The 25,045-nt window shown below is 48.3% G+C and overlaps 10 protein-coding genes across 10 annotated transcripts; 4 read left to right on the top strand and 6 right to left on the bottom strand.

The window, feature by feature from the left end:
* Window positions 1-3,219: 3,219 nt before the first annotated feature.
* FOBCDRAFT_285384 (uncharacterized protein) lies at window positions 3,220-4,172 on the top strand (the record flags this gene model as incomplete). Its single annotated transcript, XM_059611672.1, has 1 exon — window positions 3,220-4,172. The coding sequence occupies one exon, from the start codon at window positions 3,220-3,222 to the stop codon at window positions 4,153-4,155; it is 936 nt and encodes a 311-aa protein (XP_059467943.1). The 3' UTR covers window positions 4,156-4,172.
* A 275-nt stretch (window positions 4,173-4,447) lies between these two features.
* Window positions 4,448-5,470, top strand: FOBCDRAFT_323608 (uncharacterized protein). Its single transcript, XM_031191332.3, has 2 exons — window positions 4,448-4,669; window positions 4,735-5,470. The coding sequence occupies exons 1-2, from the start codon at window positions 4,535-4,537 to the stop codon at window positions 5,440-5,442; spliced, it is 843 nt and encodes a 280-aa protein (XP_031032563.3). The 5' UTR covers window positions 4,448-4,534; the 3' UTR covers window positions 5,443-5,470.
* A 19-nt stretch (window positions 5,471-5,489) lies between these two features.
* Window positions 5,490-6,776, bottom strand: FOBCDRAFT_280257 (uncharacterized protein; the record flags this gene model as incomplete). The annotated part of the gene is made up of 5 exons (XM_031191331.2): window positions 5,490-5,868; window positions 5,924-6,077; window positions 6,131-6,440; window positions 6,493-6,680; window positions 6,737-6,776. 5 exons carry the CDS (start codon window positions 6,774-6,776, stop codon window positions 5,490-5,492), a joined length of 1,071 nt encoding a protein of 356 aa, XP_031032562.2.
* A 617-nt stretch (window positions 6,777-7,393) lies between these two features.
* FOBCDRAFT_253494 (uncharacterized protein) lies at window positions 7,394-8,293 on the bottom strand (the record flags this gene model as incomplete). The annotated part of the gene is made up of 1 exon (XM_031191330.2): window positions 7,394-8,293. One exon carries the CDS (start codon window positions 8,291-8,293, stop codon window positions 7,394-7,396), a length of 900 nt encoding a protein of 299 aa, XP_031032561.2.
* Window positions 8,294-8,794: 501 nt separating this feature from the next.
* Window positions 8,795-9,562, bottom strand: FOBCDRAFT_280255 (uncharacterized protein; the record flags this gene model as incomplete). Its single annotated transcript, XM_031191329.2, has 3 exons — window positions 8,795-9,158; window positions 9,211-9,479; window positions 9,536-9,562. The coding sequence occupies 3 exons, from the start codon at window positions 9,560-9,562 to the stop codon at window positions 8,795-8,797; spliced, it is 660 nt and encodes a 219-aa protein (XP_031032560.2).
* A 2,196-nt stretch (window positions 9,563-11,758) lies between these two features.
* On the top strand, window positions 11,759-13,942 carry FOBCDRAFT_244306 (uncharacterized protein; the record flags this gene model as incomplete). Its single annotated transcript, XM_031191328.2, has 1 exon — window positions 11,759-13,942. The coding sequence occupies one exon, from the start codon at window positions 11,759-11,761 to the stop codon at window positions 13,940-13,942; it is 2,184 nt and encodes a 727-aa protein (XP_031032559.2).
* Window positions 13,943-14,296: 354 nt separating this feature from the next.
* Window positions 14,297-15,763, bottom strand: FOBCDRAFT_323606 (peptidase S8/S53 domain-containing protein). Its single transcript, XM_031191327.3, has 3 exons — window positions 15,376-15,763; window positions 14,985-15,326; window positions 14,297-14,932 (listed from the first exon to the last, which is right to left on the bottom strand). The coding sequence occupies exons 1-3, from the start codon at window positions 15,676-15,678 to the stop codon at window positions 14,333-14,335; spliced, it is 1,245 nt and encodes a 414-aa protein (XP_031032558.2). The 5' UTR covers window positions 15,679-15,763; the 3' UTR covers window positions 14,297-14,332.
* Window positions 15,764-17,147: 1,384 nt separating this feature from the next.
* FOBCDRAFT_244304 (cytochrome P450) lies at window positions 17,148-19,432 on the bottom strand (the record flags this gene model as incomplete). Its single annotated transcript, XM_031191326.3, has 4 exons — window positions 17,148-17,876; window positions 17,929-18,232; window positions 18,278-18,863; window positions 19,423-19,432. 4 exons carry the CDS (start codon window positions 19,430-19,432, stop codon window positions 17,148-17,150), a joined length of 1,629 nt encoding a protein of 542 aa, XP_031032557.3.
* A 2,112-nt stretch (window positions 19,433-21,544) lies between these two features.
* On the top strand, window positions 21,545-22,631 carry FOBCDRAFT_280250 (uncharacterized protein; the record flags this gene model as incomplete). The annotated part of the gene is made up of 3 exons (XM_054707137.2): window positions 21,545-21,789; window positions 21,838-22,202; window positions 22,276-22,631. The coding sequence occupies 3 exons, from the start codon at window positions 21,545-21,547 to the stop codon at window positions 22,629-22,631; spliced, it is 966 nt and encodes a 321-aa protein (XP_054563112.2).
* Window positions 22,532-24,569, bottom strand: FOBCDRAFT_232495 (copper-containing nitrite reductase). The gene is made up of 2 exons (XM_031191322.3): window positions 24,082-24,569; window positions 22,532-24,034 (listed from the first exon to the last, which is right to left on the bottom strand). The coding sequence occupies exons 1-2, from the start codon at window positions 24,505-24,507 to the stop codon at window positions 22,970-22,972; spliced, it is 1,491 nt and encodes a 496-aa protein (XP_031032553.2). The 5' UTR covers window positions 24,508-24,569; the 3' UTR covers window positions 22,532-22,969.
* Window positions 24,570-25,045: the final 476 nt, after the last annotated feature.

The raw sequence follows: 25,045 nt of genomic DNA, 5'->3' as shown, positions 1-25,045 counted from the left end.
AAAAGAAAACCGTTGATGGCCTAAGCTTGCCGAACCAATCAATACGAGGTCTCGCAGCTGACACCCGAGTCTCCGGATGGGAAGCTCGGGTTGAGTGTGGGGAGGGATGCCACACTGAAACCCCTCATATCAGTCCTGCAATATCAAATCCTTACCCAGATCTTGCCTGCGTGTTTCGCCTTGACGCGGCAATCAGCCAGCAAAGAGACGAGATGACATGCCGGGGCTTGTTGTTCTTGGACCAGGGACCGAACATGCCGGCGCGGTATTTTGACGCCACTAAACGAGGGCGGCAAAAGGTACCATTCGCCCTTCACCACGGGGGATGGGGGAATACGAACGGTACGTGCAGCGCTTTAGTGCATTCTCTGTGATGATGATGAGCGTCAAGGTACACAAAGCGCATCTGAGACAGGTGAGCATTGGTGTCGTCCAGTCTTGTCGCACAGACATGGGCTATCCTCATCCCCCCCGGGTTTTCTGTAATCACGGGCGACGCCTCCCAATATAAAATAAAGTTACAAGTTCGTAATGTGATCCCCGAGTACAGGGATCTGCCGACCAGGGCTAGGATGCTTTCAAGATTGATCGAAATCAGCCTTGAAAATTGGCAGTGATGCAAGATACCCTGCCAATGCCCAACAATTCTCCTCACTCACTCATTCCCTTACGTTATTATTCTCCTTCCTTCCATATGCAAGTGAGAAAGGGGCCGACACGACCGGTCGTGTTTTGTTAAGGAAAAAAGTTTGCTAGCATTTTCTTGACTCGTTTGTTCCGTTGCCTCTGTAACAGGCTAACTGCAGCTACTGCAAGGGACGGATGCACTATATCATTGGTCCACGATGGCTGGCACTCCGCCAAACTTGCAATACATGCCACTGTCCGCTCACTAGAATGTCATCGAACGTGGCCCAAGACCAGCAAAACGCAAAAAGGGGTTTCAACGAGAACAATAAACTCCTCATACAATGGATCCCTTTAGCTGTTGGGCATCTTTGTTGAAACAGCCATCGGTGTTTTGAGTCTTCTTTGTCGGACCTCGCGGGTGCAGACCGTCATCGAAACAACGCCACAGCGCTTCTCCCTGACGAGAGCCCAATCATCTGCAAGCGCCCTTTGTTTCTCACCGTACGCCAGGCGGTCGATCATAGAAACGCACGCCTCGTGTGTCCCATGCTTCCCTCCCCGACATTTTTCGCGCAGGTCTCACAGAAAGTGAGTGAGTGACTGCAGTGATCGGCGAAAGAAATCTCTCGTCTGCCGATGCTAAAGAATGTTCCTGATGATCGGAAGCTGGCACTGGCACTTGGGGTTGCATTTGCCCAAATGATCCGCTTTGGATGGACGTGCATTTCATGGCATACTAACGTTAGCCGGTCCGTGTTGATGTTGAATCAGAAATTCTGCCCTGCAGGCACAGGGGCCCTGCAAAGGCTTATTTCCGATAGGATTCTTGATGACTACGATTCGTCTCGCATTGATATTTGATCATTTCCGAGCCTTGGAACCGGAGAACTGGGATCGTGGCTTGTCAAATTTCACTGTAACAATGAAGTTTCAGCTCCTCATCCACTGATTCCTCCACAAGACATGATTGTTTATCCCTCTGGCCTCTGATCGGGTGGCTCTGTTTCCATCCTGCATACTGCACTGTGCTGTGCTGTGCAAGAACTTGGCGAGCGGGGAATGCCAAGTGGGCTACGCGTAAGCAGACCGACTTTGATGAAACAAGCAGCGACTCATTCAAGAGACGGTTCTTTGAAGATATTTTCAGACATTGTATCGTATCCTTGGGTCACACGAAAGAGGATCTACACAAAGCTAAAAGCTGCCAAAGCGCTGTCCGTATGCACTAATGACAGAAATAATGGACGAGTCTGGGCTTTTCTGTGCACGAACCAGCAATCTTAAACTTCCCGTATTCCTCTGAAACCGCCACATCATGTGCCTTCCTAACGAGGCCATGGCTTGCGACTATTGCTTTGTCAGATTGATTAATTTCTGCCGACGCCTCACCTTGCCAGATCCTTGTAGCACGGCATTTATTCAACACATACGACACTTACAGGGTAAACAACTCTCATGGGGAAGTTTCGCCGTGAATATCCTCGTATGGTTGTTATGCTAGGTCTACGGTCTGAAGAGTTGTTCATGCGACATGTGAAGTTCCGCGATGAATGGCAAGGGTAATCGCGTGCGAAACAGTTCAGTTGTTAACGAGAAACAAAGGAACATAATAGTTTGTCTCAAAGTTTCAGCCAGATGTCATATGCTTATAGGCATCAGAGGACATTCACTCTGGTCCAATGCTGGGTGGCAGTTAAGAGAGGTATTCAGGGTAGGTGAATGACTTATTCTCCAGCCAGCGTTCATTGTCAGAGTTGCAATGCAATACGAATATTAAATGATTTTCAAGACTTGTAACGATTGAGTTGAACAATTCATCTTTGAAAGCTACGTGATCTTATTAATAGTCTATGTAACCATTTCTAAACCTTAAGACTACAAGATTAGGTGGTTGTGAGCAACTCCGGAGTCTAGTCCAACAAGTTTGCACGCAGAACGCTGCCTGCCAAGTTCACACGCATTAACCCACGAACTGGCAAGTATAAAATTATCCTCCCCTTCACGGTATGGTAGCTGCGGATGATTTCAAATATTGCTGGCTCAGGATGCAGCGAAAGCGGCTGCGATATTACACTAACTGATTTGGCTTTATCAAAGTGTATGAAGACTCTTATCTGTTAGGCTACCAACAAGTGCCTTATCGATAAGCACAATTGTGAGAACAAACCCATCGGTGTTGATTATTTTGCGAACCTCATCATTGGCCAATTACTCATTCCGCAATCAGTATAAGTAAGCCCTCTGCGTCATGATTACGCCGATACCTCCAATAAGGTTGCCCTTATCTTGCATTTACTGAAGACTTACAAAGCTCGTGTCAGCGAAACTCGGGTAGTGATCCTTGAATATGCACTTAGAGGTCATACGAGCCAGCCAGTCGCATTTGGCGCTGACAACCGTGAGCAATTTATCGTAGGCGTTATTCGAGACTCCCAAGATATGCTGTCCTGTCGGGTTCTCATCACGTATCAGGCGCCATTGGGTCCTTCTGTCTCACGTATTACATCAATCCACTGGCTAAAAGTTACAAATTCCTCCTTTTGTAAGCCAAGACGCTTCTTGTCAGGTTCCGTTCCATCCGGTTTCAAAATGAACCCTCAGGCGGTGGAATCTCCCTTGTCGCAGTCCGCGACATTCCTCGTTCTCTCGGCAACAGACAACCCGGATGCCGATAAGACAATCCGATCAACATTGTCTAGCATTGCAGACATTACCAAGAACATATCAATTCGCCATCAAACCGCAAACCTCTCATGTACTGTTGGCATTGGAAGCTCGGCATGGGACCGATTGACCAAACTCCCTCGGCCTAACGAGCTACATCCTTTCAAAGAGTTCAAGGGGTCAAAACATACTGCTGTGTCAACGCCAGGTGATATCTTCTTTCATATTCGATCCGAGAGGCGAGATATGGCATTCGAATTTGAGAGACAACTCATGGATAGACTGGGTGATGCTGTCAAGCTCGAAGATGAGACAGTTGGTTTTAGGTATTTCGATACGCGCGACGTCCTTGGATTTGTCGACGGAACTGCCAATCCAGTCGGCCCCGATGTCAAGGACTCGGTACTTGTCACTGCGCAAGACGACTCTGCTGCTGTAGGAGGAAGTTATGTCGTGGTGCAGAAGTATCTTCACGATCTCAAAGCATGGAAGACTCTCAAGACAGAACAGCAGGAAGCCATCATTGGACGCACGAAGCTGGATAACATTGAGCTTGACGATGCGGATGAAGGGCAACAGCAGTCCCATAAGAGTCTCGCTACGATTGAAGACGAGGGAGGAAGTGAGCATGATATTCTACGTGATAATATGCCCTTTGGATCTCCGGCCCAGGGTGAGTTTGGCACATATTTTATCGGGTACTCAAAGAAACTCTGGGTCATTGAGAAGATGCTCGAGCGCATGTTTGTCGGTGTTCCGCCTGGGATGCATGATCGGATTCTCAACTATTCGAAGGCTGTTACAGGATCGACATTCTTTGTACCATCGGCTGATTTTCTTGCTGGACTTGATGATGATTGATTGATGGGAAAGCTGTGTTGTCTTCATATCAGTAGAATGAATATCAACACTACGACATCCATAAATTCGTAAACAGTTTATGACAGCACGCATAAAGTTATGCTCTTCATCTTGTAACCCAGCCTCATGATAATCATAGATCTCCTGCGCCACATGTTTACTGCACAGTAAACGCACCCTCAGCAACTATCTCGGCCAATTAAATGTCACATTCGGTGCTGATACGGGCCGATCAGATCGACCTTCCCACCACGTCAATAGCGTAGTTGGTGATGTAATGTCAGACAGATCCCTCGCAATTTCGCTCACAATTACTTCGAAACCACGGCGCGTTTGCAATCTTTACTCATTACCAAATACTTTGCAAATAAGTCGTACGATGTCTAATGCTGGAATTACGAAGACCTCACGACCCAAGCGGAAGAATCGACCTCGGCCTTTGCCGCCCGACGTCACGGCTAGGAACTTGGCTATTGAGAAACAACGCCGCGGTGAACTAAAAGAAGATTTTATGGTGAGGCCAACTGTGATAAAAATCTCAAGATAGCATCTAGTAACCTTGTTGTGGCGCTTGCATAGGAACTGGCGCGCCTGCTGCCCAACCTTACCAATACTCGACGACTTACAAAGGTTCTCATCGTAAACAAGAGCATAGAGCATGTGAGACAGCAGCGCGAACTTTGCATAGCGGCAGCTAGTGACATGCAAGAAGTTGTTGACCAGAACCATCAGCTTATCGCTGAGGTGAATGCTCTGCGTGCTCAGATTGAAGGACCATCTATGCCTCAAGTTCAGGTCAAGCCCATGACCCAAGCCATGACCCAACTAGCTGAAACAAAGAATCACGTCTTTGGGACCTTTCCTGCCGGTTTTGGAGATAACTGGGCAGAAGAATACTCGCAAGTCCAGCATGAGACCACACGTGAAGCGGGCTTCTCATCCGATAATTCTTATGCACCCCCTGTCCTGCAAACAGATGTCAATATTACACCAGACACCATCCAAAGCAGCCTAGAAACTACTCCCGGATCTGTACCTATCTCAGCGTACCAGGAACCGCAAGTGAACTTCAACTTGTGCCTAAATACAGCGGCCGAGCCTAGTTTTCCCTTCCCAGATCTTTTGGGCCCCAGCCATTCTTATTTGGATGATCCTTTGATGGCAAGTTTTTGGACACAGGGAGTTGTCGATGAGGGTTCGGCTTGGGCTGGTGGTCTTAGTGGAAGCGAGATTTCATCTTTTGTTCAGAATGGTACAGGGGATAATGAGTTACAGAGTTGTATTTAACGAGAGTTTACTATCGGCCAGAATGGCGAAAAAGGAAATCACGATCCTCAGAACTGCTTTAAAGCTTCTTCGATCGCATCTCGAATCTGCAGCTCGTTTGCCTTGAATGCCTCAATAGCTTCGTCAAGCCCTCTCTGGGTGACAGGGTCAGCAACGATGGCTTGGGTCAATGCGGCCCCATTGTCTGCCAGATAATTGATATCAAGTGCTGGAAGTCCAGGCCAGTCGGGTCCGATAAGGGGATCAACCTGTGCCAGATGGGCAATTCGTTGCGAGGGAGTACCGTTCTTCATGTAAGAATCACCACCAGGTGGCGCGTTTGCTTCAGCATCCAGTAGCGAGAGTTGGAGGAGTATATCCTCGGGAATAGTGGCATGATCACAGCCGAGCTCGGCCATGGCCATTGCCTCACGAGCGGATATGAAGCTGGGAAGCAAAGTCAGTGCCAATGTTTCTCACCCTCCAGAATTCTGGTACCTACCTTGCTGGTTTGAGTAGTGGTTGCGTCTTACCAGTCTCTTCTCGAAGGCGCTTGTAGATCTGCTGGATTTGTACGATCCTGGGTGACATAGGATGATCGAGAGCCGGGTCTTTAGTATTGGGCCACTGCTCTCGGTCGGTATGATACCAAGGAACTATGAGGATGTGAGCACATCGAAAGAGCCACATAAACGAGACAGGGTCTCACAGTTGTAGTAGGGGCTAATAGACAACGTCTCTGCCTGGCTGGCAGCAATGGCTTGAGTAACAGAAAATAGAGAAGTTCCCAGCGTGCGGATCCCTTCTCTGAGTAGAACCGGGCTGGCGTTGAGAGCAGGACCTGTGCACGGAATCTTGATACAAATTCGATCCTTCGAGATACCGAGCTTCTCAAACTCGCGTGCATATGATCGGGCCTGGGATATAACCTTTTCAGTGTCGTATGCGTAGAAAGCTGAAGTCTGAAGCAACACCCGCCCCTGGATGTTCTCCATGTTTTTGGCGCACAGCAGGGCACTCTGCAGATGATGTGAATGAGTGGCTACTATCAAGATAGACAAAGTGACTTACCATGCGATCAAGAATTACCTCCCATCCTTCGTCTTTGCCTTCTTCAACAGTTTTCAAGAATAATTCGCGGTTCTCGGGAGAGATTATTTGCTCATAGACCAAGCGCTGATTGCTCGTTTGATCATATGGCTTGAAAGGCAGAAATCTCTTCGCCTCTTCTGGATCCATACAGTCGATGTCAATCTTGACTATTAAACGACTCAATATTTAAAATGGATAACGAGAAAAGGAAGTGCTATCATACCTTGCTGCTGGAGCTTGTCAAGCCAGGTGACTTTACTCATGGTGAAAGGCCGCCGTTTGGAGAGCACAGAGGTTGCAAGATAAAAAGTGATTTGAAGAATCTTTCGAACAAGAATCACAAAAGAAAATAGCCTCATTTATAGCTGAATGAAACCTCTGAAAGATAATCGATGGTCGCTGCTAACTGGAGAGTGGAAGAGTCGTCGTGAGTAATGGACGAGACGCTAATGCATGGACTGTACAGTTCCTTACACCCTCATAGATATCAACCATCCAATAGTTATGACATAGGCGAGAGATACTGTACAGTAACTCAGAAATTCTAAGTACCGCAAAATGTCCAGTTTCCCCATGCGCGTGGCGAATGTACAGCCATGGCATAGTGCCGCGGGTGTTTCTTTTTGTTATCTCTAATTCAGATAAAACTGAAAATTACGTCACAAGTGCACTTATCACCCCCGTGCAAGATACTACGGAATACTTCGCACGAGACGTATGCGATGGAAGTTTGAACTGATCGTCATAAGATCGATTATCAGTGGATGACCAGTAATATAAGAAGGCTCGCTTTAGCCTTGTCCTCTTTATCATTCATACGAAGTAAAAATGTATTTGAATTTGGGACTAGAGTGTACTACTCATTCTTTCTCATGCACTTCTAAAAAACGCTAATCCCACCATCTACAAGGATATCTGCGCCCGTGATGTAACTACCTGCTTTGCTGGCGAGCAAGACAACAGCACCCGTGAGTTCCTCCGGTTTCCCCATACGGCCATATGGGGTTCTCTTTGCCCAGATAGCTCTATGCTCTGCCAAACCGTCCCCCTCATTCAGAATAGTATCCATGTATCCAGGACTGATACTATTGACACGAATACCATGTACCGCCCACTCTGCGGCAAGTGAGCTTTTCATAGAGATGATGGCGGCCTTCGCCGCGTTATAGTGAACTTGAGGCTGGGGAAAGTTTACTATGTGGGCTGATATGCTCGCCATTAGAATGATGGAGCCACCTGTTTCTCTGCTTGCGATAGACTTCGCAACAGCTTGAGCTACCAGGAATGCACCCGTGGTGTTGATATCAAACATGGTCTTGAATTGTTGTGGAGTAATGTCCAAAGCTTGTGCAGCAAAGGCGATGCCAGCAAAGCAAAGGCAGATGTTGATAGGACCGATGACTTGCTCTGCGTTCGCAACGGCGGCTGTGACGGACTTGGAATCTGTCACATCAACTTTGGTAAACGTGATCTTTGCTTCAGGGAAGTCGCTCTGAAGACTGGTGACTATCATTTGCCCAGCATCAGGATGCAGGTCAAAGATAGCTAGTCCCTGGAGTCCATGTTCAAGCAGAGCTCGACAGGCAACAGATCCAATATCCCCAGCACCCCCAGTCACAATGGCATTGCCTGTGACCGCGAACCGATCTCGTGCTCGGTCCAGAGATGTGGTGATGGCGTGATTATGTTCTGGGCGAAATGTTTTAGAGTTAGTTGAGCCGTCACTCAATCGCATTGACGGAGGAGCGCGGAACTTGAGCTCAGATCGGGCGACGGACATTTTAACCAAGCAATGAGGGGTAGTACAGTGATGCGATCGGTACAGAACAATGGATGACAGACAAGCTGGAACCGGACAAGTAATGGTGACTACGATGAAAGAACAGAGTTGAGCTATTTATTGAATGCCAATTCTCAGTCATAGGCCTATATATTGACGACTTTGATCCAGTCTTCATGATGTCGTAAGCTGCTGGTACTGTACAGTAACCACGTCGATCAATGGAACTTTGCGGCTTCTCAACCAATGAAACTGATCGGATGCATGTTACTGTACAGTAACCGCATTAGCGCTCACATTCGCATCCAGAGATGACAGCGAATCACTGCAATTGCTTGCCAACCATGTTACAGGTCTTATAGATAAGCAGACCATACCAGCATGGCCATTCAGGTTGGAATCGGCAACGCCAGGGGCAAAGCTACAAATGAAATGTTGATTGTTTCTCCGGCGCTGGTTGCGCTGTTGGAAGAGAACTAGCTCTCAGTTTCTAGCTTATTTCTATTTGACGAGCTCCCACTCTTCGCCGAAGCCATCCGTCTTCATGAGAGAGGCATTTCCAAGGTTATCAATCTCTCCCTGTGCAAGAAACATGTTCTTCAAATCGTTGTAGTACATGCGGCAACCATGTCCACTCAGGACGACCTCGCCATTGTCATTGACGCTGACATACTTTTGAGTAGTGCCTCCAACTGCACCAACGGAGATGTAGTCCTTGCCGATGATGACAGTCCTGTTTCTGTCACTATCACGCTCTCCGTCCAGCCGGATGGTGAAGCGAGTGCGGCCCTGCTTAGTCGCATAGATCAAACCACCCTTTTCAAGCCAGTATAGCTCTGGGCTAGACTTGGACCGAATGTAGTAGCTACAGTATATTAGACACAAAATTTCAGAAGAATGCCTTGAAGGAAACTTACGAATCACCACTGACGACGCTGACTCTTGCAGGTTGATTGAAGTTCGAAATGATACGACCATCTCGATCATTCAGCAAAGTGTATATGATCTTGTTAATGAATGAAGGAGCCAGATCCCACGCCTGAGCGCCGCTGCCCCAAGAGAAGAAATCAGGGCCGAGACGCTTGACATGCTCTGGATCCTTGTTAGAAGCCTCGCGCCACCACTCATCGATGGTCTCAGCATCAGGAGCTGCAAGAAGGTATCGATAATTGGGCTCAGAAGTTTGCTAAGGAAAGGTCAGAATGCTGGTCCCCCAATGGCTGCTGAAATTTGGAGACGTACCCATTTGAGAAAAGCGTAGTAGACCATGATGGGCGTTGAGAGTTGATTGAAGTAAAAAGATGTTTGCGATTTCTGGAGATTGCTACTGAGATGAAGGTTGAGACTTGGATGAGGAAATCCTCTTAAGCGTTCTCCATGTCATGCTTTATATGTACTCTCGATCGAACGGTGACACTTACTCTCCGATAAAATACAGAGACTTCGCTCATCATCGAGTATCATAATTGACCACCATCGATATGGCAAGACGTATTCTCAGCTGAGGCCTTCTCAATTTCCTCTTCTAAGACATTTCATCATCATTTCCTAGCGCTGACCGTTGTCTCAAATGCTTGAGCACCAGCTTTGTCTCAATGTTTACCAACAAGGAATCTCCGCACTGAAGATGGCTGGCTGAACGTCCCCAGAAACCTTGATGAAATGAGCCGATTCCAAGCAGCATGAGACAAGTAGCCTGTCAGAAGGGTGCCGTCGGCACTTGCCTGGTAAATACCGACGTCAGTTTGAGACTGAACTGAAAATCCTATCCCAAGTGAGATAGTAAAAACACGGGACGCTCAATTTGTCTGATAGTTCCATTGATCTGCGTCACATGCCGGTCCGTCGCAAAAGCATAGCGAGATGCGGGCACATTCCTCATGTAGCTGCACACGAAGGTTGGTGATGGTGACGAAATCACCAGAGTCAATCTCAGCCCTCTCATTTGGACAGATTTGAATGCAGATGGTCTCGCAAGTTGACCAATCCGAATAAATTCAAGCTCTGCGTTGTCTAAGAAGATCCCTGGACAAGCATCTCAGCTGAGATCGCTATCATGCAAGGACGGACATGACCAGAAGCAGGCTGGCTAAGCTAGATGGCAGCTGCACAAGAGAGAATTAGGAAACAACACAAGAAATACTATTGGATCAAAGGGACATATGATTTACGGACACCTCATAGATTAACTTTGGCAAAACGGCCTCTTCTACAAGTTAGGTATGGCCTGTCTCAGGTAAAATCCTTTCCGTCGGCAGGCCCGATGGCCCGTTCCGAGCTGGGTGCTGATCGTCTGCAAATCTAAACCTTGATACATACTAAAGGGAGGCCTAAAATCTATATCTGTGTGTCGCGGTAACAACAGTGAGACAAAAGTTCATCCAGGACGGCAAGAAATCGTTCAAGACACTCAGCTGAAGGCCTCACATCTGACACATGTTCAAGCAATACGACTATCATTACCCAAAAGCAAGTCCAAATAGTGGGCGGAGGCGGTAAAGCTTCTTAAAGGAGAAATTCTGATGTCGGAAGGGATGAGAGGTAAGCTTTTTGGCAGCCAAAGGCCAGACATTGTTTGTGATGGTGGCCCATGAGCTCGTGCGCACGCTCCGACTCCCCGGCGTCATGGTCAAGTCCTAAGATTGGTATCATATCATGATTCTCCCTCATATCAGAACAGCGTTAGTGGCGTCAGAACATCTGTTTCGAAAGAAAAGGTCTCGACATTCCGTGAGCTAGTGGAAGAAACGCAACCAGTAGACTATCGACGAGAAGGCAGGCATCAATGCAACTCTTAGGGTATTAGAATGGCTGAGACTATTTATTGGACAAGGGGGCGAGCATAAGCTAACAGTCTACTGAACATTCTCCCAAAATGAGCTAAACTTATCGGAGTATTTAATTACTTGCGAATACACCCCCAAGCTTTTCGCTATCCCCTAAGTAGTATCCCTATGATGAGATCTAGCTGAGAGTGCGATTCTAGCGGGACTAAGGTTTGCAATGGCAGGAAGGTCCATTGACATCAAGACTCAAGTTTACGATAGTTTCATCCCCGCATCCTAAGAATGCAATTGAGAGACAATCTCTGCTCAGAAGGGACAGTTGTAGATCATACCAGCCACCCAACCGGCACAAGTGAGACGAAAGTCCCCATCTGAACCAAACTCCAATAGCAAGTTAAAACAACGAATTTTGGCCGGAATAGCGACATCCGAGAATTGGCGGCCGTTCACAAACGCCAAAGATTTCCAGCCGTGGCGCTGCTGGGTCGGGACATACGAATGCCAAGGTATCATGCCGTCAACGAAAGTACGAGATGTGGATGAGAAATCTAAGTAAACACTGACAGCAACTAATCAGACAGGAAATTCTGTAGATAAAAGAGGACTTCATTCGCACCACAAGTTCGTAATCACTCCTCATCTCCCCATCCTCCTTCACTTTCTCTTCCCTTTCCCAACGATGCATGAATCCTGGAAGACCATCATCGCACTCTCCAGCTTTGCGCTGAGCAGCGCAGCAAAGGACGTTCCGTTCGATGCTCGTCTCATGGTTCAGCAAGCTGGACTGCCTTCCGTTCTCAGCAATGGCTCCAGTCCACCTCCGCAGCTTGACATCCCAAGCACTCGTCCAGCTCGGTCCATCGACCTGAGCCAGATTGTGCCTGTCCAAGATGCTTCTGGTAACAGCCGTTGCTGTCCCATTGGAACTGTCAACGATGGTACTGGCTGTGTTTTCCCTCACTCATCTGTCTGCCCTGAGGGTACTCGTCTTGAGGGAAATACTTGCATCAGCGAGAAGCCACCTAAGTGCCCTGATGGTCTGACCTACAATGGTCGCAACTGTATCGGTACTGCACCTAGCTGTCCTCCTGGTAGCCGGTTCAACGGCGAGTCCTGCGAGTCTGAGGCCGAACCACGTTGCAACCCTGGGTTCAAATATCAGGACGGGAACTGTGTCTCCCTTTCTGAAGCTGGATGCCCTCCAGGATTCACTCTCAAGAACCGTCTTTGTACTTCAAGCAGCAAGCCTCAATGCCCTGCCCCTTTCAAGTACGAGGATGGTAGCTGTGTTGATTCAAAGCCGCCGGCTTGCCCTCCTGGCAGTAAACTCGCCGACGGCAATTGTATTGGCGAAGCCCCTCCATCTTGCCCTCCCGGCTATGTCATCAACAAGGGGGTATGCACCCATGAGTCAAAGCCAAGATGTCCTCCCGGATCCAGCTTTGATGGCACTGCCTGTGTCTCCGAGAAGCCCCCATCTTGTGAGCCGGGCTTCTTCAATGGCAAGGTCTGTGAAGACAAGCCCTCTTGCCCTCCTGGATTCAACCTCGAAGGAAGAGTCTGCGTCTCTGAAAGCAAGGCTTCCTGCCCTAGCGGAACCTATATCGTCTCCGACAAGACCAGTGGAAAGTCGGCCTGCTGCTACAAAAACTTTGACTTCAACGGAGACACCTGCTTCAAGTCTGTTGACCATGAGGATGACTGCCCTCCTGGCACTCACTATGACAAGGGCCGCTGCTGGGTTAGCCCCACTGAAGAGCCCAGCTGCCCTACCGGCGGAAATTGGAACGGAAAGACCTGCATCGTTCAGTCTGTTCCTCAATGCCGTGCTGGACAGTACACCAATGGACGGTGTATCATCTCTGAAAGCCCTCATTGCCGCCCTGGTGCAGTTTTCAACGGAGAGAACTGTGTCCTCGAAGATCGCGCAGCTTGCCCTCCCGGAAGCGTTCTTAGCGGCAAGAAGTGTATCTCTAGCACCCCTCCCGTCTGCGAGCCTGGCCACACTCTGACCGGCGATTACTGTATCTCAGAGGAGCGTCCTCAGTGTCCCCGTGGATCCACTGTTGTTGGCCGATACTGCAAGTACCCCGATCTTCCTGTCTGTGAGCGTGGCACCAACCACCATGATGACGACTGTACTTCTTCCGTTACCCCAGAATGCCCGACCGGAAGCTCTTTCAATGGGGTTAACTGCATCTCAAACGATCGTCCTATTTGCAGGCCTGGCTACATCTTCAACGGTGCCACCTGTGTCTCCGAGAAAGATGTCCCAGCCTGTCCCAACAACATGCAATTCGATGGCACCAACTGTGTTTCAAAGGAGCGACCTATCTGCGACCCTGGCAAGTCTTTCGATGGCGGTGCTTGCGTCGATCACTCTGACCCTCAGTGCCGACCTGGTCTTGTTTTCGACGGCACCAGCTGTGTATCCAAGGAGCCCCCCCGCTGTGAACCTGGTACCAGCTGGAACGGAAGCAAGTGTACTTCTGAGAAGAACCCTGGCTGTGCTCCCGGTATGAAGTACAACTCTGAGACTGAGACTTGCGACTCATCTCTCAAGCCCCGTTGCCCTACTGGAACTGAGCTCAGAGATGATATCTGTGTCTCAGTCACTCCTCCTCAGTGCCCTACTGGCACTACCAGAAAGGGTGGCAAGTGTGTCTCTGTCGAACCTCCCCGTTGCCCTCGAGGTCTTACTCCCAGTGGTGGTCTTTGCATTTCCACCAAGGTACCTGAGTGTGGCGAGGGCACTATCTTCGATGGTAAGCGATGTGTCATTGGCAAGACCGAAGAGTGTTATACTCTTCACACCTGCCCTCCTGTCGGTGCCCCTGGCCTCCCTGCTCTGGGTGGTCGCTAAAGCCTATTTCCTAAATCCCCCATATGTATCAGTAGTACGAGCTTCAACTCACAAATTGACAACTTTCTTTCTTCTCTCAATTTCTCTGTCAATGATAAAGATTTCTATGCTTTTCCAATATATGCTGACGTGAAATACATATCCCCTAGTAAGTGTAGAGTTGTTTATATTAGAGTATATTATTACAAACTTACCTAAAGTTATGATGATAAGTTATACATTTTAGTTCATACTAGTCATGATTTTACCTAAGCTTATGATGATAAACCTGGGCCAAACTAAATACATATTCAAGTGGGTCTATTCAGAGGTAACCTTAAAATATCGGTAGTATTGATTTTACAATATTGATATATTCTATCCATATCCTCTAGGATAATCTCATCACATTTAAGCACCGTTACCATTGTAAGCAACGCGGTTGGGAGAGCCGCTGAGAGTACCAGTGATTCTGCCAGTAGTGGCGAGAGACTTAATACGGTTGGTAACGGAGGCGGGGGTGGAGAGACCCTCAAGGACCTGGAGGTACAGAGCAAGACCGGCAACGTGAGGGCAGGCCATGGAGGTACCGCTGATGGTGTTGGTAGCAGAGTTGGAGCCGATCCAGGTGGAGAGGATGTTGACACCAGGGCCGAAGACGTCGACACCAGCACCGTAGTTGGTGAAAGAAGCAGGGCGCCAGCTGGAGTCGATGGCAGCAACGGTCAGAGCGTTGGGAGCGTTGGCAGGAGACTGGCCAGAGACGGGAAGAGGTCGGCCGGCGTCATCACCGTTACCGGCAGCAACAACAGAGAGAACGCCAGAGTTGTAGGCAGCGTTGATGGCAGAGGTCCAGGTCTGAGAAGCGGGACCGCCAAGAGACAGGTTGATAACAGAGCGACCAGCACGGCTCTTGGAGGTGATGTCGTTGACAGCCCAGTTGAAACCAGCAAGAATGGTGGAGGTAGATCCCTCACGGCCAGCGAAGACCTTGACAGAAATGATGTTGGCCTAGAAAGCTGGTTAGTCTCTGGATAGCACGGTTGTAGAATATTTGACTTACCCGCTTGGCGACACCGTAGGTAGTACCAGCGATGGTACCGGCAACGTGAGTACCGTGACCGAGGGTATCCTCGTGAGCACCACCAACAGCGTTGTAACCAAGAGAAGCACGGCCACCGAAGTTGGTGTGGCTGACCTGGACACCGCTGTCAACGACGTAGGCGTAAGAACCTTGGCCGGCAGTGGTGTCGTAGATGTAGCTGGTAGAGCCGGAGGTTCGGTGAGAGATCGTACCGAGACCCCATGGGGCACCAGACTGGGTGGTCAGAGCACGGTCAGCAAGCTCGGGCTCCGACTCCTCGTAGCTGAGGTACATAGTGTAGTCAGGCTCAACGAAGGCAACCTATAGCATGTAAGCGATCGAATGACTAAGACTAGATGTTTAAACGAACCTCAGGGCTCTTCTTGATCTCAGCAATGGTGGACTTGTCGAACTCACCAGAGTAAGCGCTCCAGCTGCTGATGTTGAAAGTCTTCTCAACACCGGAAGTGTCACGCTTGTTGAGGCTGCGGCGGTGGACATCACCAACCCAGTTCAAGTGAGCCGCAACAGAGGAGTCAGAGGCGTCGGGCTTGAGGGTGATGATGTACTTGTCGGGAACAGCCTGTCGCTTGGAGAGGATATCGGCAGGAGCAGCGAGGACTGCGGGGAGCAGAGCTCCAAGAGCCAGAGCGAGGCGGCGGATGCTAGTCATGATGAACAGAGAGATACAAGAGGAGATGAGGCTGTGTCGATGAGGATAGTAAAGCTGATTATCGTGGTGATCTCCAAGTGTATTTATACACAGATCGGCATGAATACACCTTAAGTTGATTGATAATACAATTAGATCCAATCATCCATATCATCAACACCAAGTCTTGCGTGATAACGTTGAGTTTGGATAGAGACTATTCAGCTTCCTAAACCGTCACGGCGGCCGAGGTGTCCAAGTAAGGAAAGTGATAGTGGGTGAATAGTATTAAGCAAAAGTGCCACTGCCAAGACAGACTTGTAGCGGAGTTAGCCTCAAAATATCTTGGCTAGCTACCTTGTAAGACTACGCTCCTCCTTGATTATGTCGCTGATGATTGGAGTTGGGTATCAAGGTCCATAAATCTAACTCTGAAAATGTTATTCCTGTTCAGAACGATTCATTAAGACGAAAATAGCTCATAGACGTTGCAAAGATGTTTGTATTCAAGGGTCCAACGGTATGCCAGGGCATGAAGGCTGCCAATGCTGGGGTTCAGGTGCAGCCGCGGGGTTATATGCTGTCATCATTTTCTTATCACCTCGAATGCTTGGACCTGCTTAATCCTTCCCGTACCTTTTCTCCTAGCGAACATCGGCCTCCCCCGCCATTTGCTTTGCCATGACCGCTATCTCGTTCGGGGCCGCTCCTCACAAAGGGAAAGGTGCGCTGACTTCCTTGGACGGGATGAACCCCCTTGTTAGGGAAAATCATAGTGTCGATCCGGCAAAGGGAGCAATATAGCGCAATATGATGGGATGAATGCGAGATAGTGCTGAGTTGATCGGCGGTAGAGGCCTCGTGTGACCCTGGTACCCCTGGACCTAATCCTCTTTCTAATGCGCTCGCGTGATTCGGACACATTACCCATACGGGAATATCCTAAGGTTCTTATGTTTGCACTAGAGAGTATGCTTAGTTTATGCATGCGAGATACCTGGTTTAGCGCTCAGCTAGCAGACAGGGGTATTGCTGATTCCGCGAATCAAGGCCTAAAACCTCATCACTATCTCGGTATTAATGACTAGTGCGATGTCGACCACGGAGGTGCAAATAAAGTGTTGGCGATAGGGTCTTTGATTGGAGTGTCAGATAAGCTTGACTATGGTCTTGGCTTCTAGCGAGCTTCTTAAATCGGGTATATGTGAGGACATAACAGGAGAGAGATCGTCGGGCCGGAAGTCGTTGGCGCAACTTGGCATTCGCCGCTTTGACCTACCTGTGAAAGTGTGACTCAAGATAGCACGGAGCCGATTAGGATAGCATCAGTGTCGATCTCATCTGGTCCATGAGGGGATATTCCAGTCTCATAATTGAGTTTATCTACAGATATCCTATAAAGACAGTACAGATACATTGGATGCCTCTTCCTCTCCTACAGTTCCTCTCCTACAGTTATGTATCTCTCCCATTTCAATGCCCAAACCTGGCTAGTCCACAAATACCCGCCGCTCCACCTTGACAGAAAGGGGTCCAGGGTTCGAGTTGAATCGATCAAAGATGACGAAGTTCATCTCTTGGTCTGCCAAGTACATGTTGTATCTCCGTACCAGGGTTGAAATCAATATCTGCAGTTCAACAATCGCAATGTGCCTGCCAAGGCATTGACGCGGTCCTTGACTAAACACGATGTAGTACCTTCTGAGATTGGACAGTTGCTCTGGGTCAAACCAGCGCTCCGGATCGAATTCATCAGGGTTCTTATACAGTTTCCTGTTCCGGTGAATAGTCCATGGTGAAACTGCAACAGTTGTTCCTTGTTTGATGTGATGGCCCGCTATAATTGCGCCTTGGGGACAGACCACGAGACGTTGCAGAGCGTAGGCAATTGGGGGTCGAAGTCTCAATGACTCGTCAATACATGCTCTCAAATATGGAAGGTCCTTAGCAGAATCGTATGAGACAATTCCGTCGTGATTTGGTCCTAGTCTGGCGTCGATCTCGGCTCGTAGCTTCTCGAAGCATTTTCGATTTGAGAGCAAAAAGTATAGGGTACTTGAAAGAGCAGCAGCAGTAGTTTCGCTACCAGCATTCATAAAGACGATGGACTCAGATAGAAGTCTTTCAAATGAAAGTCCTCGGTCTTTGCCCTCACGGTCCTTCAGAATCTTGCTCATGAAGTCTTGTTGAGAACGATCTGGCGAGCCGTTGCCCAGTCTCTGAGTGCAGCGTCAGTTAGTTTGCCAACGTCAAGGCTGGCATATCATTTACTTCACTCAACTGGTCAATGCAGACGTTATCAAAGTCTTCGATACCCTGGGCTCCAGTTGATTGTTTCAGCCAGTTCGTGGTATTGCAGAGTCGTTTGACAAGTTTGACGCATCGTATACTGGATAGCTGAGCTAAAGTCGTAGATAACCTTGTCCCTCGATGGAGTGTATCAATGGTACTGGGGATACAGTATTCTTGCCTTCCAGCAGATTTTACTCTTGTCGCATCGCCTCCATTTCCCAGGAAGCCCATAGGGAGGCCAAAAGCCATATCGCCGATGACATCCAAAGTAAAGTAGTTGAACCTTTGCCTGATTAGTTTATTGGGTCCCGGCGGAAAGTTTCCTTACCATCGCCGAATGTCTAATGTCTGACCGGAAAGGATATTAGTGCTCTGATCTGCAACACCGTCAAGGTGGTCCAGCAATATCTGGAAATTTTGCCCGATGACAGGCTCCATATCCGTAACAGTTTTGAGAGCGAATGAGTTGGAAAGGTATTTCCTTCGCTGAGAATGATCACCATGATCAATGACGTTGACAATATCGCGCTCTTCACCAGAAATCTTGTCATAAAATGTGTCTTTCACAAGCTTTCGAGCTGCAGCATGGCCATATATGTCAGGCACGGCTTCCGGGATGTTGAAGATGATGAGACTAGGCGCAATTCGGATGACATCACCAAGTCTTTCATGCTGACGATGGATACTTCTGGAGCGTCGTTGGAGCCATGTTTCCTTGAGAATCCAGAAATGAGTGGTTGCTGCAAGGAAGCTGGGGGCTGGATATTTTCTCAGGCCGAGAGGATCAAGAAGATAGTAAAGAAGTGGCTTCAAGACAAGGAATGCTACTAAAGTGAGAGGGATAAGGAATGCCAACTCTGCTGTGTTTATCGGTAGCGAAAACATGATAAGAGACCATTGGACAGCTGAATGCGCTGTAGGTCATGTTTTGCAGTAGAATATCTCATAATATTTATATTTGGGTGAGATATATGTGAGAAAACATCGGACATAATTACTCATGTGAGCAATTCTGGTTTAGATTTCCAACCGAGTTTTCGATAGTGGCAGTTGCCAGCCAGTGTGTGCCCAACATTCGATCAAAATTACCTCTTTGAGGATCGAGAATGATATCACTCTCTGATGTTGTCGAATTATACTTTGCGGCGTAGTGAAAGGTACAGCATCGGACCAACTGACAAGAAGCTCGGGCAGAAACACCCAAAGAGGCAATTTAGCAGTGCTGCACCCCGCCCTTTTAGCGTAGCGTAGGCAGCCACATAAAAGTCCCCTCGACCAGATTTTCCTTTATGGGACCTTCAGTTCTCGAGCATATTTTCCCAATTCTGCTCATAATAACGCGGTCATTCTGTCACCTCAAATTCCTTAAGCAATCGATACGGTAACATGGGTCGAAGATCACAACACACAGCATGGTACACTGCATCCTCTCTGCAGCCTTCCTCGGGTATGGGTTGAACTGACGTAACTCACAGCCAAACATGTCAAGATCGTCATTTGAAATGCAAGTATAGGCTTGACATAGAACAAGATATCGTAACCATTCTGATACAGTATCCAATAGGCAACTCAACTAGCCTACCCTGCTCGAACTGCACCAAGTCTAAGAAAGAATGCAAAGCCGGATCATTCTTCCTATTTCGCCAAGGCATCAAGTCCAAAACCTCCAAGACCTCCAAAACAAGAAATAAAACTCGTCAAGATCGAAGTACAACATTACCACTTACGGAGAACAACTCTGATAGTTTAGAGACATCCTTACCTCCAGATACTACCTCGTATCCTGGGTCCTCTTCATCAAGAGGTCCACAGGCTCCGACACTGACCTCAGAACAGACATCTGTGCTGAGTTCGATCGACAATGACCAAACTTACCAGAATCCGAGCAATAACCCACTTAGCATCAACGAGCTTCTTTGTAGCGAGATTGATGGTACCCTGCCCAGTGGAGACTGCACTACACCGCCTTTCATAGTGAAGCCTGGTTCCCTCTATCTTGATCGTCCGATCGGACAAGCTATTGACCACCGCGGAGCGGAGCTCTTACTCCACTTCAAGACAGTCATAGCGAAACCATGGGTAAGAACATAAGTTAGCCCCTCTAAGTTTCTCTTTTCATCTTTAATCGTGGCTATGTAGTTCGAAGTCACAGATCCTGACTTCACCAACGAAGCTCTTCGACGAGCCCCGAGATGTCCTCTCCTTCTCTACTCATTACTTGCTGTCTCCAGTAGCCACAAAAGTTGGTTCTTGGACGACCCTGACACCGCCCAGGACTATGCGAGATATGGAGAAGAATATCATGAGAAATGCATTAGTTTATTGCTGCCTATGCTTAATGACAGTGAAAGTATTACAGACGGTGCATTTTTAGCATGCTCTACCATCCTCCGATGGTATGAGGAGCTCAGTGGTAAGTCATCGGTATTAGAAAATGGCCATTGCTTACCTTTCTAAGCACCTATCCACGGGAGAGATGATGCAAGACATTTGTTGGGAGGCTACGCATCAGTCGCTGAGTCGTTCAGACAAGATCTGCCTTGGGAAGGGTTCCAACGGGCAGCACTGTGGATTCACCTGCGCCAGGATATTTTCAATGCTGTCATTAACCAGAGAGTACCCAGAACTAATGTCAACCGACTGGGAATCGATCGCAGTTCCTCACCCACAGACGAAATAACTTGGGCCAAGCGAGTACTCTGTCTTGAGGCTGAGGTCGTTGAATACTGCTTTAGCCACGAAGGATCATCAATTCAACGGTATACATCCCTCGAAGTCCGCTTGGAGGATTGGGACCGTCAGAAACCACAAACTTTCACGCCAGTTTTTTACCAAGAGCGTGATCCATCTCAAGGAGTATCATTTCCCATCGTTTCTGTGCTCCTAGTTAGTTGTGGTCAGTAATCTTCCCGGGCATGCACCAGTAGCATCTCTGACTACGTGTAGTATTTGCTTTGAGCCATTACTATTTCACCATGCTTATGATGGTCGTCCATGATCCCCGCATGCCGAAAGTTGGTACTCAGTACCTAGAATGTCAGAAGGAAATCAGAGTCAGACTGACCGCTTCGCGGCTATAGTTTTATGACTGACTGCCTCTAGATAAAAATACTACATTTCTTGAGATTACTGTGTGGTCTCGCCTCTTCAAGTCCGGTTCCGCCTGCCAGAGGGATGACATGCCTGGCCCTTTCGCTATGTAAGAAAAGACAGGTTGATATCTGGATTGGGGACTAATTTTGTTTATAATAGTCGGGTCATGGATCACAGATCACGCGGAACGAGATGCGGCGATAAATGTCTTGAGGAAGGTCGACCAAGAAGATGCCTGGCCAACATCAAGTTTGCGACAAGACTTAAAGGCTCAGTGGGAAAGCAGGGACTAGAATGAGACATATAAGGAGTTTCGAGCTGCTTAATGAAAGATATGCACATATACATACTTTTCATGCAAGAATACGAAGGCGTCGGCTGAGACCTCGTAATTACCCAGCCAAGACCCCATGTCTGACTCTACGTCATCGACCTTACGTGGTTTCATCCTAATCATGCTAATTATCCTACAACATACATCGACAACGGAAAATACGGTAAAATGCCGTCTCTCAACAGTTGGTGGTGGCGCTTCCTCGAAAACTATGTCTATGCAGTGCCAGAACCTCCACCGCGAAAACGCACGAAGCCTATCGAGGTGCTCTGCGTAGGCTTACCCAGGTCTGCGACCGAGTCTCTCCAGACCGCGCTTTTGAAGCTTGGATACGATCACACCTATCACGGCTGGGACATCGTGTACGAGACGCCAAATAACTCATCGAAATGGGTTCGCTTATGCCGAAAGAAGTCAGTCAATATTCTTCATCATTGTGCATAGTTACTTACATAGTGGAGATGGTTCGGCTCGCTCGATGGTAACACTACCATTACAAAAGAAGAGTTTGACGAGGTCCTCGGACACTCTGTAGCTGTCACAGATGCCGCTGGTTCAGTGTTTGCGGCCGAACTCATCGCCGCATACCCCGATGCGAAGGTTGTCCTCAACTACCGTAGAGACTTGGATGCGTGGCACGAGAGTGCTGTGAAGACTCTAGTGAGCGTCCATGAGAATTGGGCTCTATATATATTGCCTTGTCTCGGGAAGGTACCGTTCTGGGGCTGGCATATTTATGAACGGTTTATGTGGCCCGTCCTGTTTCGGGCCCTGGACGGCAACATTGAGACAGGAATTGCGAGGAATGGCAAATGGGTTTACAAGGGTAGGTAACTCGCATTACGTTCCAAGAAGTGCCTCAATGATCGTCAAGAATGGCAGTACTAACCAAAACATAGAACACTGCAACGTGATCCGCGGCTTCGTTCCGAAAGAAAAGCTCCTCGAATGGACTATCGATGACGGGTGGGAACCTTTGTGCAAGTTCTTAGACAAGCCAGTTCCTGACGGGCCCTTTCCTCACGTCAACAAAGCTTCTGGCTGGGAGAATCATGAGGCAGAAGTCACTAAACGATATCTGATGAGTGCCTTGTCAGGAGTCGCTGTCTTATCTGCTGTTGGAATTGCAACAGGCGCCATTGTATATAAGACCATGCGGTGGATGCCTGGCACTGATGAGAAAACGAATCTTTGTGATTCGATGTTGCACCTGGCATACAAGATATCTGGAAAGTGTTCTGATGCCTCAATTTGAACCATCCATCATACTAGGTGCATTAAGTTAAGAAAAGTGCATGACGCCAATGAAAAATCTTTCCAATATGGATATAATCAAACTGAAACCGTTCAAGTCATCAAACTCTTGAGATAACCTTCTTCGTTCTTAAACCTCATAAGTCATTGACAACGCTCCTGTGAATACCTTCATACACGATGTCCCCACCCAAACTGTGCCCTCAACCAAACTAAACCCAAAAAGACAGGTAGAACGCGGACCAAGTCGTCACCCCGAAAGCCGGAGATGCTAAACCTATAGCTATTCAGCCGCTGCTCATGCCTGCTAGCTCCATTTCAAAGAAGTTCATGATCTGATCAGGAGTGCAATTTGCAACCCACACATGGCCTTGGCGGTTGGGAACTCTGGTAGACCCCCGGATTCTGCGGTCCAGAAACGTTGAGAAAGCCCACTGCACCCTTGTCTAAACGGAAAATGGAATGGTCAACCAGTGTATACGTTCCTGGGACAGCCATCTTCATGTCGACGATCGTTGACCCACCGCAAGGAACAGAAACGGTCTGAATACCCTTTGATGGGTTGCTGGTCACGCCACCATCTCGGTACACATTCTTGAAGTGCGTGCCTATGATGTGGAATGAACTAGTCAGGTTTGGTCCAGCATTTCCGAAGAAGATTCTCACATCGTCACCGACATGAGCCTTGAGAGGATGATCTCTTGTCAAGGCAGACTCGCTACCGTTGAAGGCAACGACTTGGGGTTCTTCACGAAGACCATTGGGATATGAGAACTCGACAATTTCGGATCGTCGACCGTCATCATCAACCTCTGGTGGCTCATGGTAGAACTCGCTCTGCATAACATAATACTCCTTGTCCACGGGTGGTAGGTCATTGCCTTCCGGCTGCACGTACATGAGGCCGTACATGCCGTTGGCAATGTGAACGGGAACAGGCGCGGCGGCGCAATGATACACGTAGAGACCGGGGTAAAGGAGCTTGAAGCGGCCGACCTTGGTTTCGCCCTCTTCAGCGGTAGTAACAGCGGCACCACCACCAGGGCCAGTGAATGCGTGGCAGTCGATATTGTGAGGATTGCCTGCGGGGTCTTTATTTGTGAGGCTCAGCTCCACGACATCTCCGACTTTGGCCCGAATGAAAGGGCCAGGGACAGTGCCGTTGAAAGTCCACTGTTCGTATTTATACTGGCTGGTCAGCTGCGCTAGCTTAGTTGTAGTTACCAGCGGAACCCTGACAAGAGCAGGATGGTCTCTTGTGATAGAAGGAGGAACATTTGGCGCCGTTGTGAGGATGGCGTCTTCTTTGGGGAGCTTTGAGATCAGCAATGTCTCGTCGTCAACGGTCTCGAAGATCTTGTGCTTATGATCTCCGCCAATAGCAGGTACCATGGCTATGGATGCCTGGGATGGTCAGCTATACCCAAGCCTGAGTCAATGATGTAACTTACCTCATCATCGACGCAGCATGAAAGAGGCTTCTCCTGGTACGTAGTGGTTTGTTCGTCTTCACAACATCCAACAGCCTTTTCTTGGATCACCTCTGGCTTCTCGTCCACGCAATGGGCACATTTTAGCTTCTCTGGCTTCTCTGGCGCCAGGCCCAGCTTCACTGGCTGGGGGCCTCGTTGGTAAAGATAGTAACTGAGGACAAGCCCCGTGGATACAGCCAGCGCTGGAGTAAGACGAAGATTACTGACTCGACTATTGGACCTAGTATTCGATGAAAAGGATCTGGCTCCGATCACCGGAGCCCGCCTGGCTGGAAGTGAGAGGTTTTTGATGAAAGCAGTAGAAGCAGCAGCTCTACTGGCAATAGGAAGCAATTGACTGGTTACTGGAGCAAGGTTCCAGCATGTCGTCACCATGCGAGACATAGTGAAATAGGATAAAGTGGAAGTAGTTGCAAATATTGAATAATTGTTGGTTCAGATTATCCAAACCCTAGCAGTAAGCAGACCTGGTCGATCTTTATACTGCGATTACCAGGCCATGATATGGCTCACCAAATAGTACTAGAGCGCGGAGATCTATGTTTGAGTGCTTTGTAATATGACAGCTGTTACTGACGCATGATGGGACGGACATGGTTTAGTGGTTGACCTTGATTCCATAGCCCTGATCACCGGTGAGCCCGAAATGGTCACCTGAAAACGTCAACTTGCATTTCTCAATTCTGAGCCAAGTAGCTACTTCCCTATAAAATCAGCCCTTTATAAATAGGTTGGGGATTATTCATTGCTAAATGGATGTCCTTTATTTAACCACACTCCTAAAACAACGATGGTGACGCCCAAGAAACAATATTTAAATTTCAAGGCGGTTAGGGCTAAGCTAGCAGATGTTCAACTAGAAAGGCGAAGACTAGGATATTTCTCGGCTTTGCGAGAAGCAAGACCACACGCCTTGTGAAGT

This window comes from Fusarium oxysporum, chromosome X (assembly GCF_013085055.1).
Source record: "Fusarium oxysporum Fo47 chromosome X, complete sequence".
NCBI lineage: Eukaryota > Fungi > Ascomycota > Sordariomycetes > Hypocreales > Nectriaceae > Fusarium > Fusarium oxysporum.
The sequence above is the reverse complement of the archived record's forward strand: the minus strand, read 5'-3'. Positions and strand labels throughout refer to the sequence as shown.

Bases quoted from the DNA above. Each gene is read 5' to 3' on its own strand.
- FOBCDRAFT_323608 (XM_031191332.3), top strand. From the start codon at position 4,535: ATGTCTAATGCTGGAATTACGAAGACCTCACGACCCAAGCGGAAGAAT. The intron at 4,670-4,734 runs GTGAGGCCAACT...GCGCTTGCATAG, and splicing joins AACTAAAAGAAGATTTTATG to GAACTGGCGCGCCTGCTGCC.
- FOBCDRAFT_232495 (XM_031191322.3), bottom strand. From the start codon at position 24,507: ATGTCTCGCATGGTGACGACATGCTGGAACCTTGCTCCAGTAACCAGT. The intron at 24,035-24,081 runs GTAAGTTACATC...TGACCATCCCAG, and splicing joins CATGCTGCGTCGATGATGAG to GCATCCATAGCCATGGTACC.
- FOBCDRAFT_323606 (XM_031191327.3), bottom strand. From the start codon at position 15,678: ATGACTAGCATCCGCCGCCTCGCTCTGGCTCTTGGAGCTCTGCTCCCC. The intron at 15,327-15,375 runs GTTCGTTTAAAC...TACATGCTATAG, and splicing joins AGATCAAGAAGAGCCCTGAG to GTTGCCTTCGTTGAGCCTGA. The intron at 14,933-14,984 runs GTAAGTCAAATA...CCAGCTTTCTAG, and splicing joins CCTACGGTGTCGCCAAGCGG to GCCAACATCATTTCTGTCAA.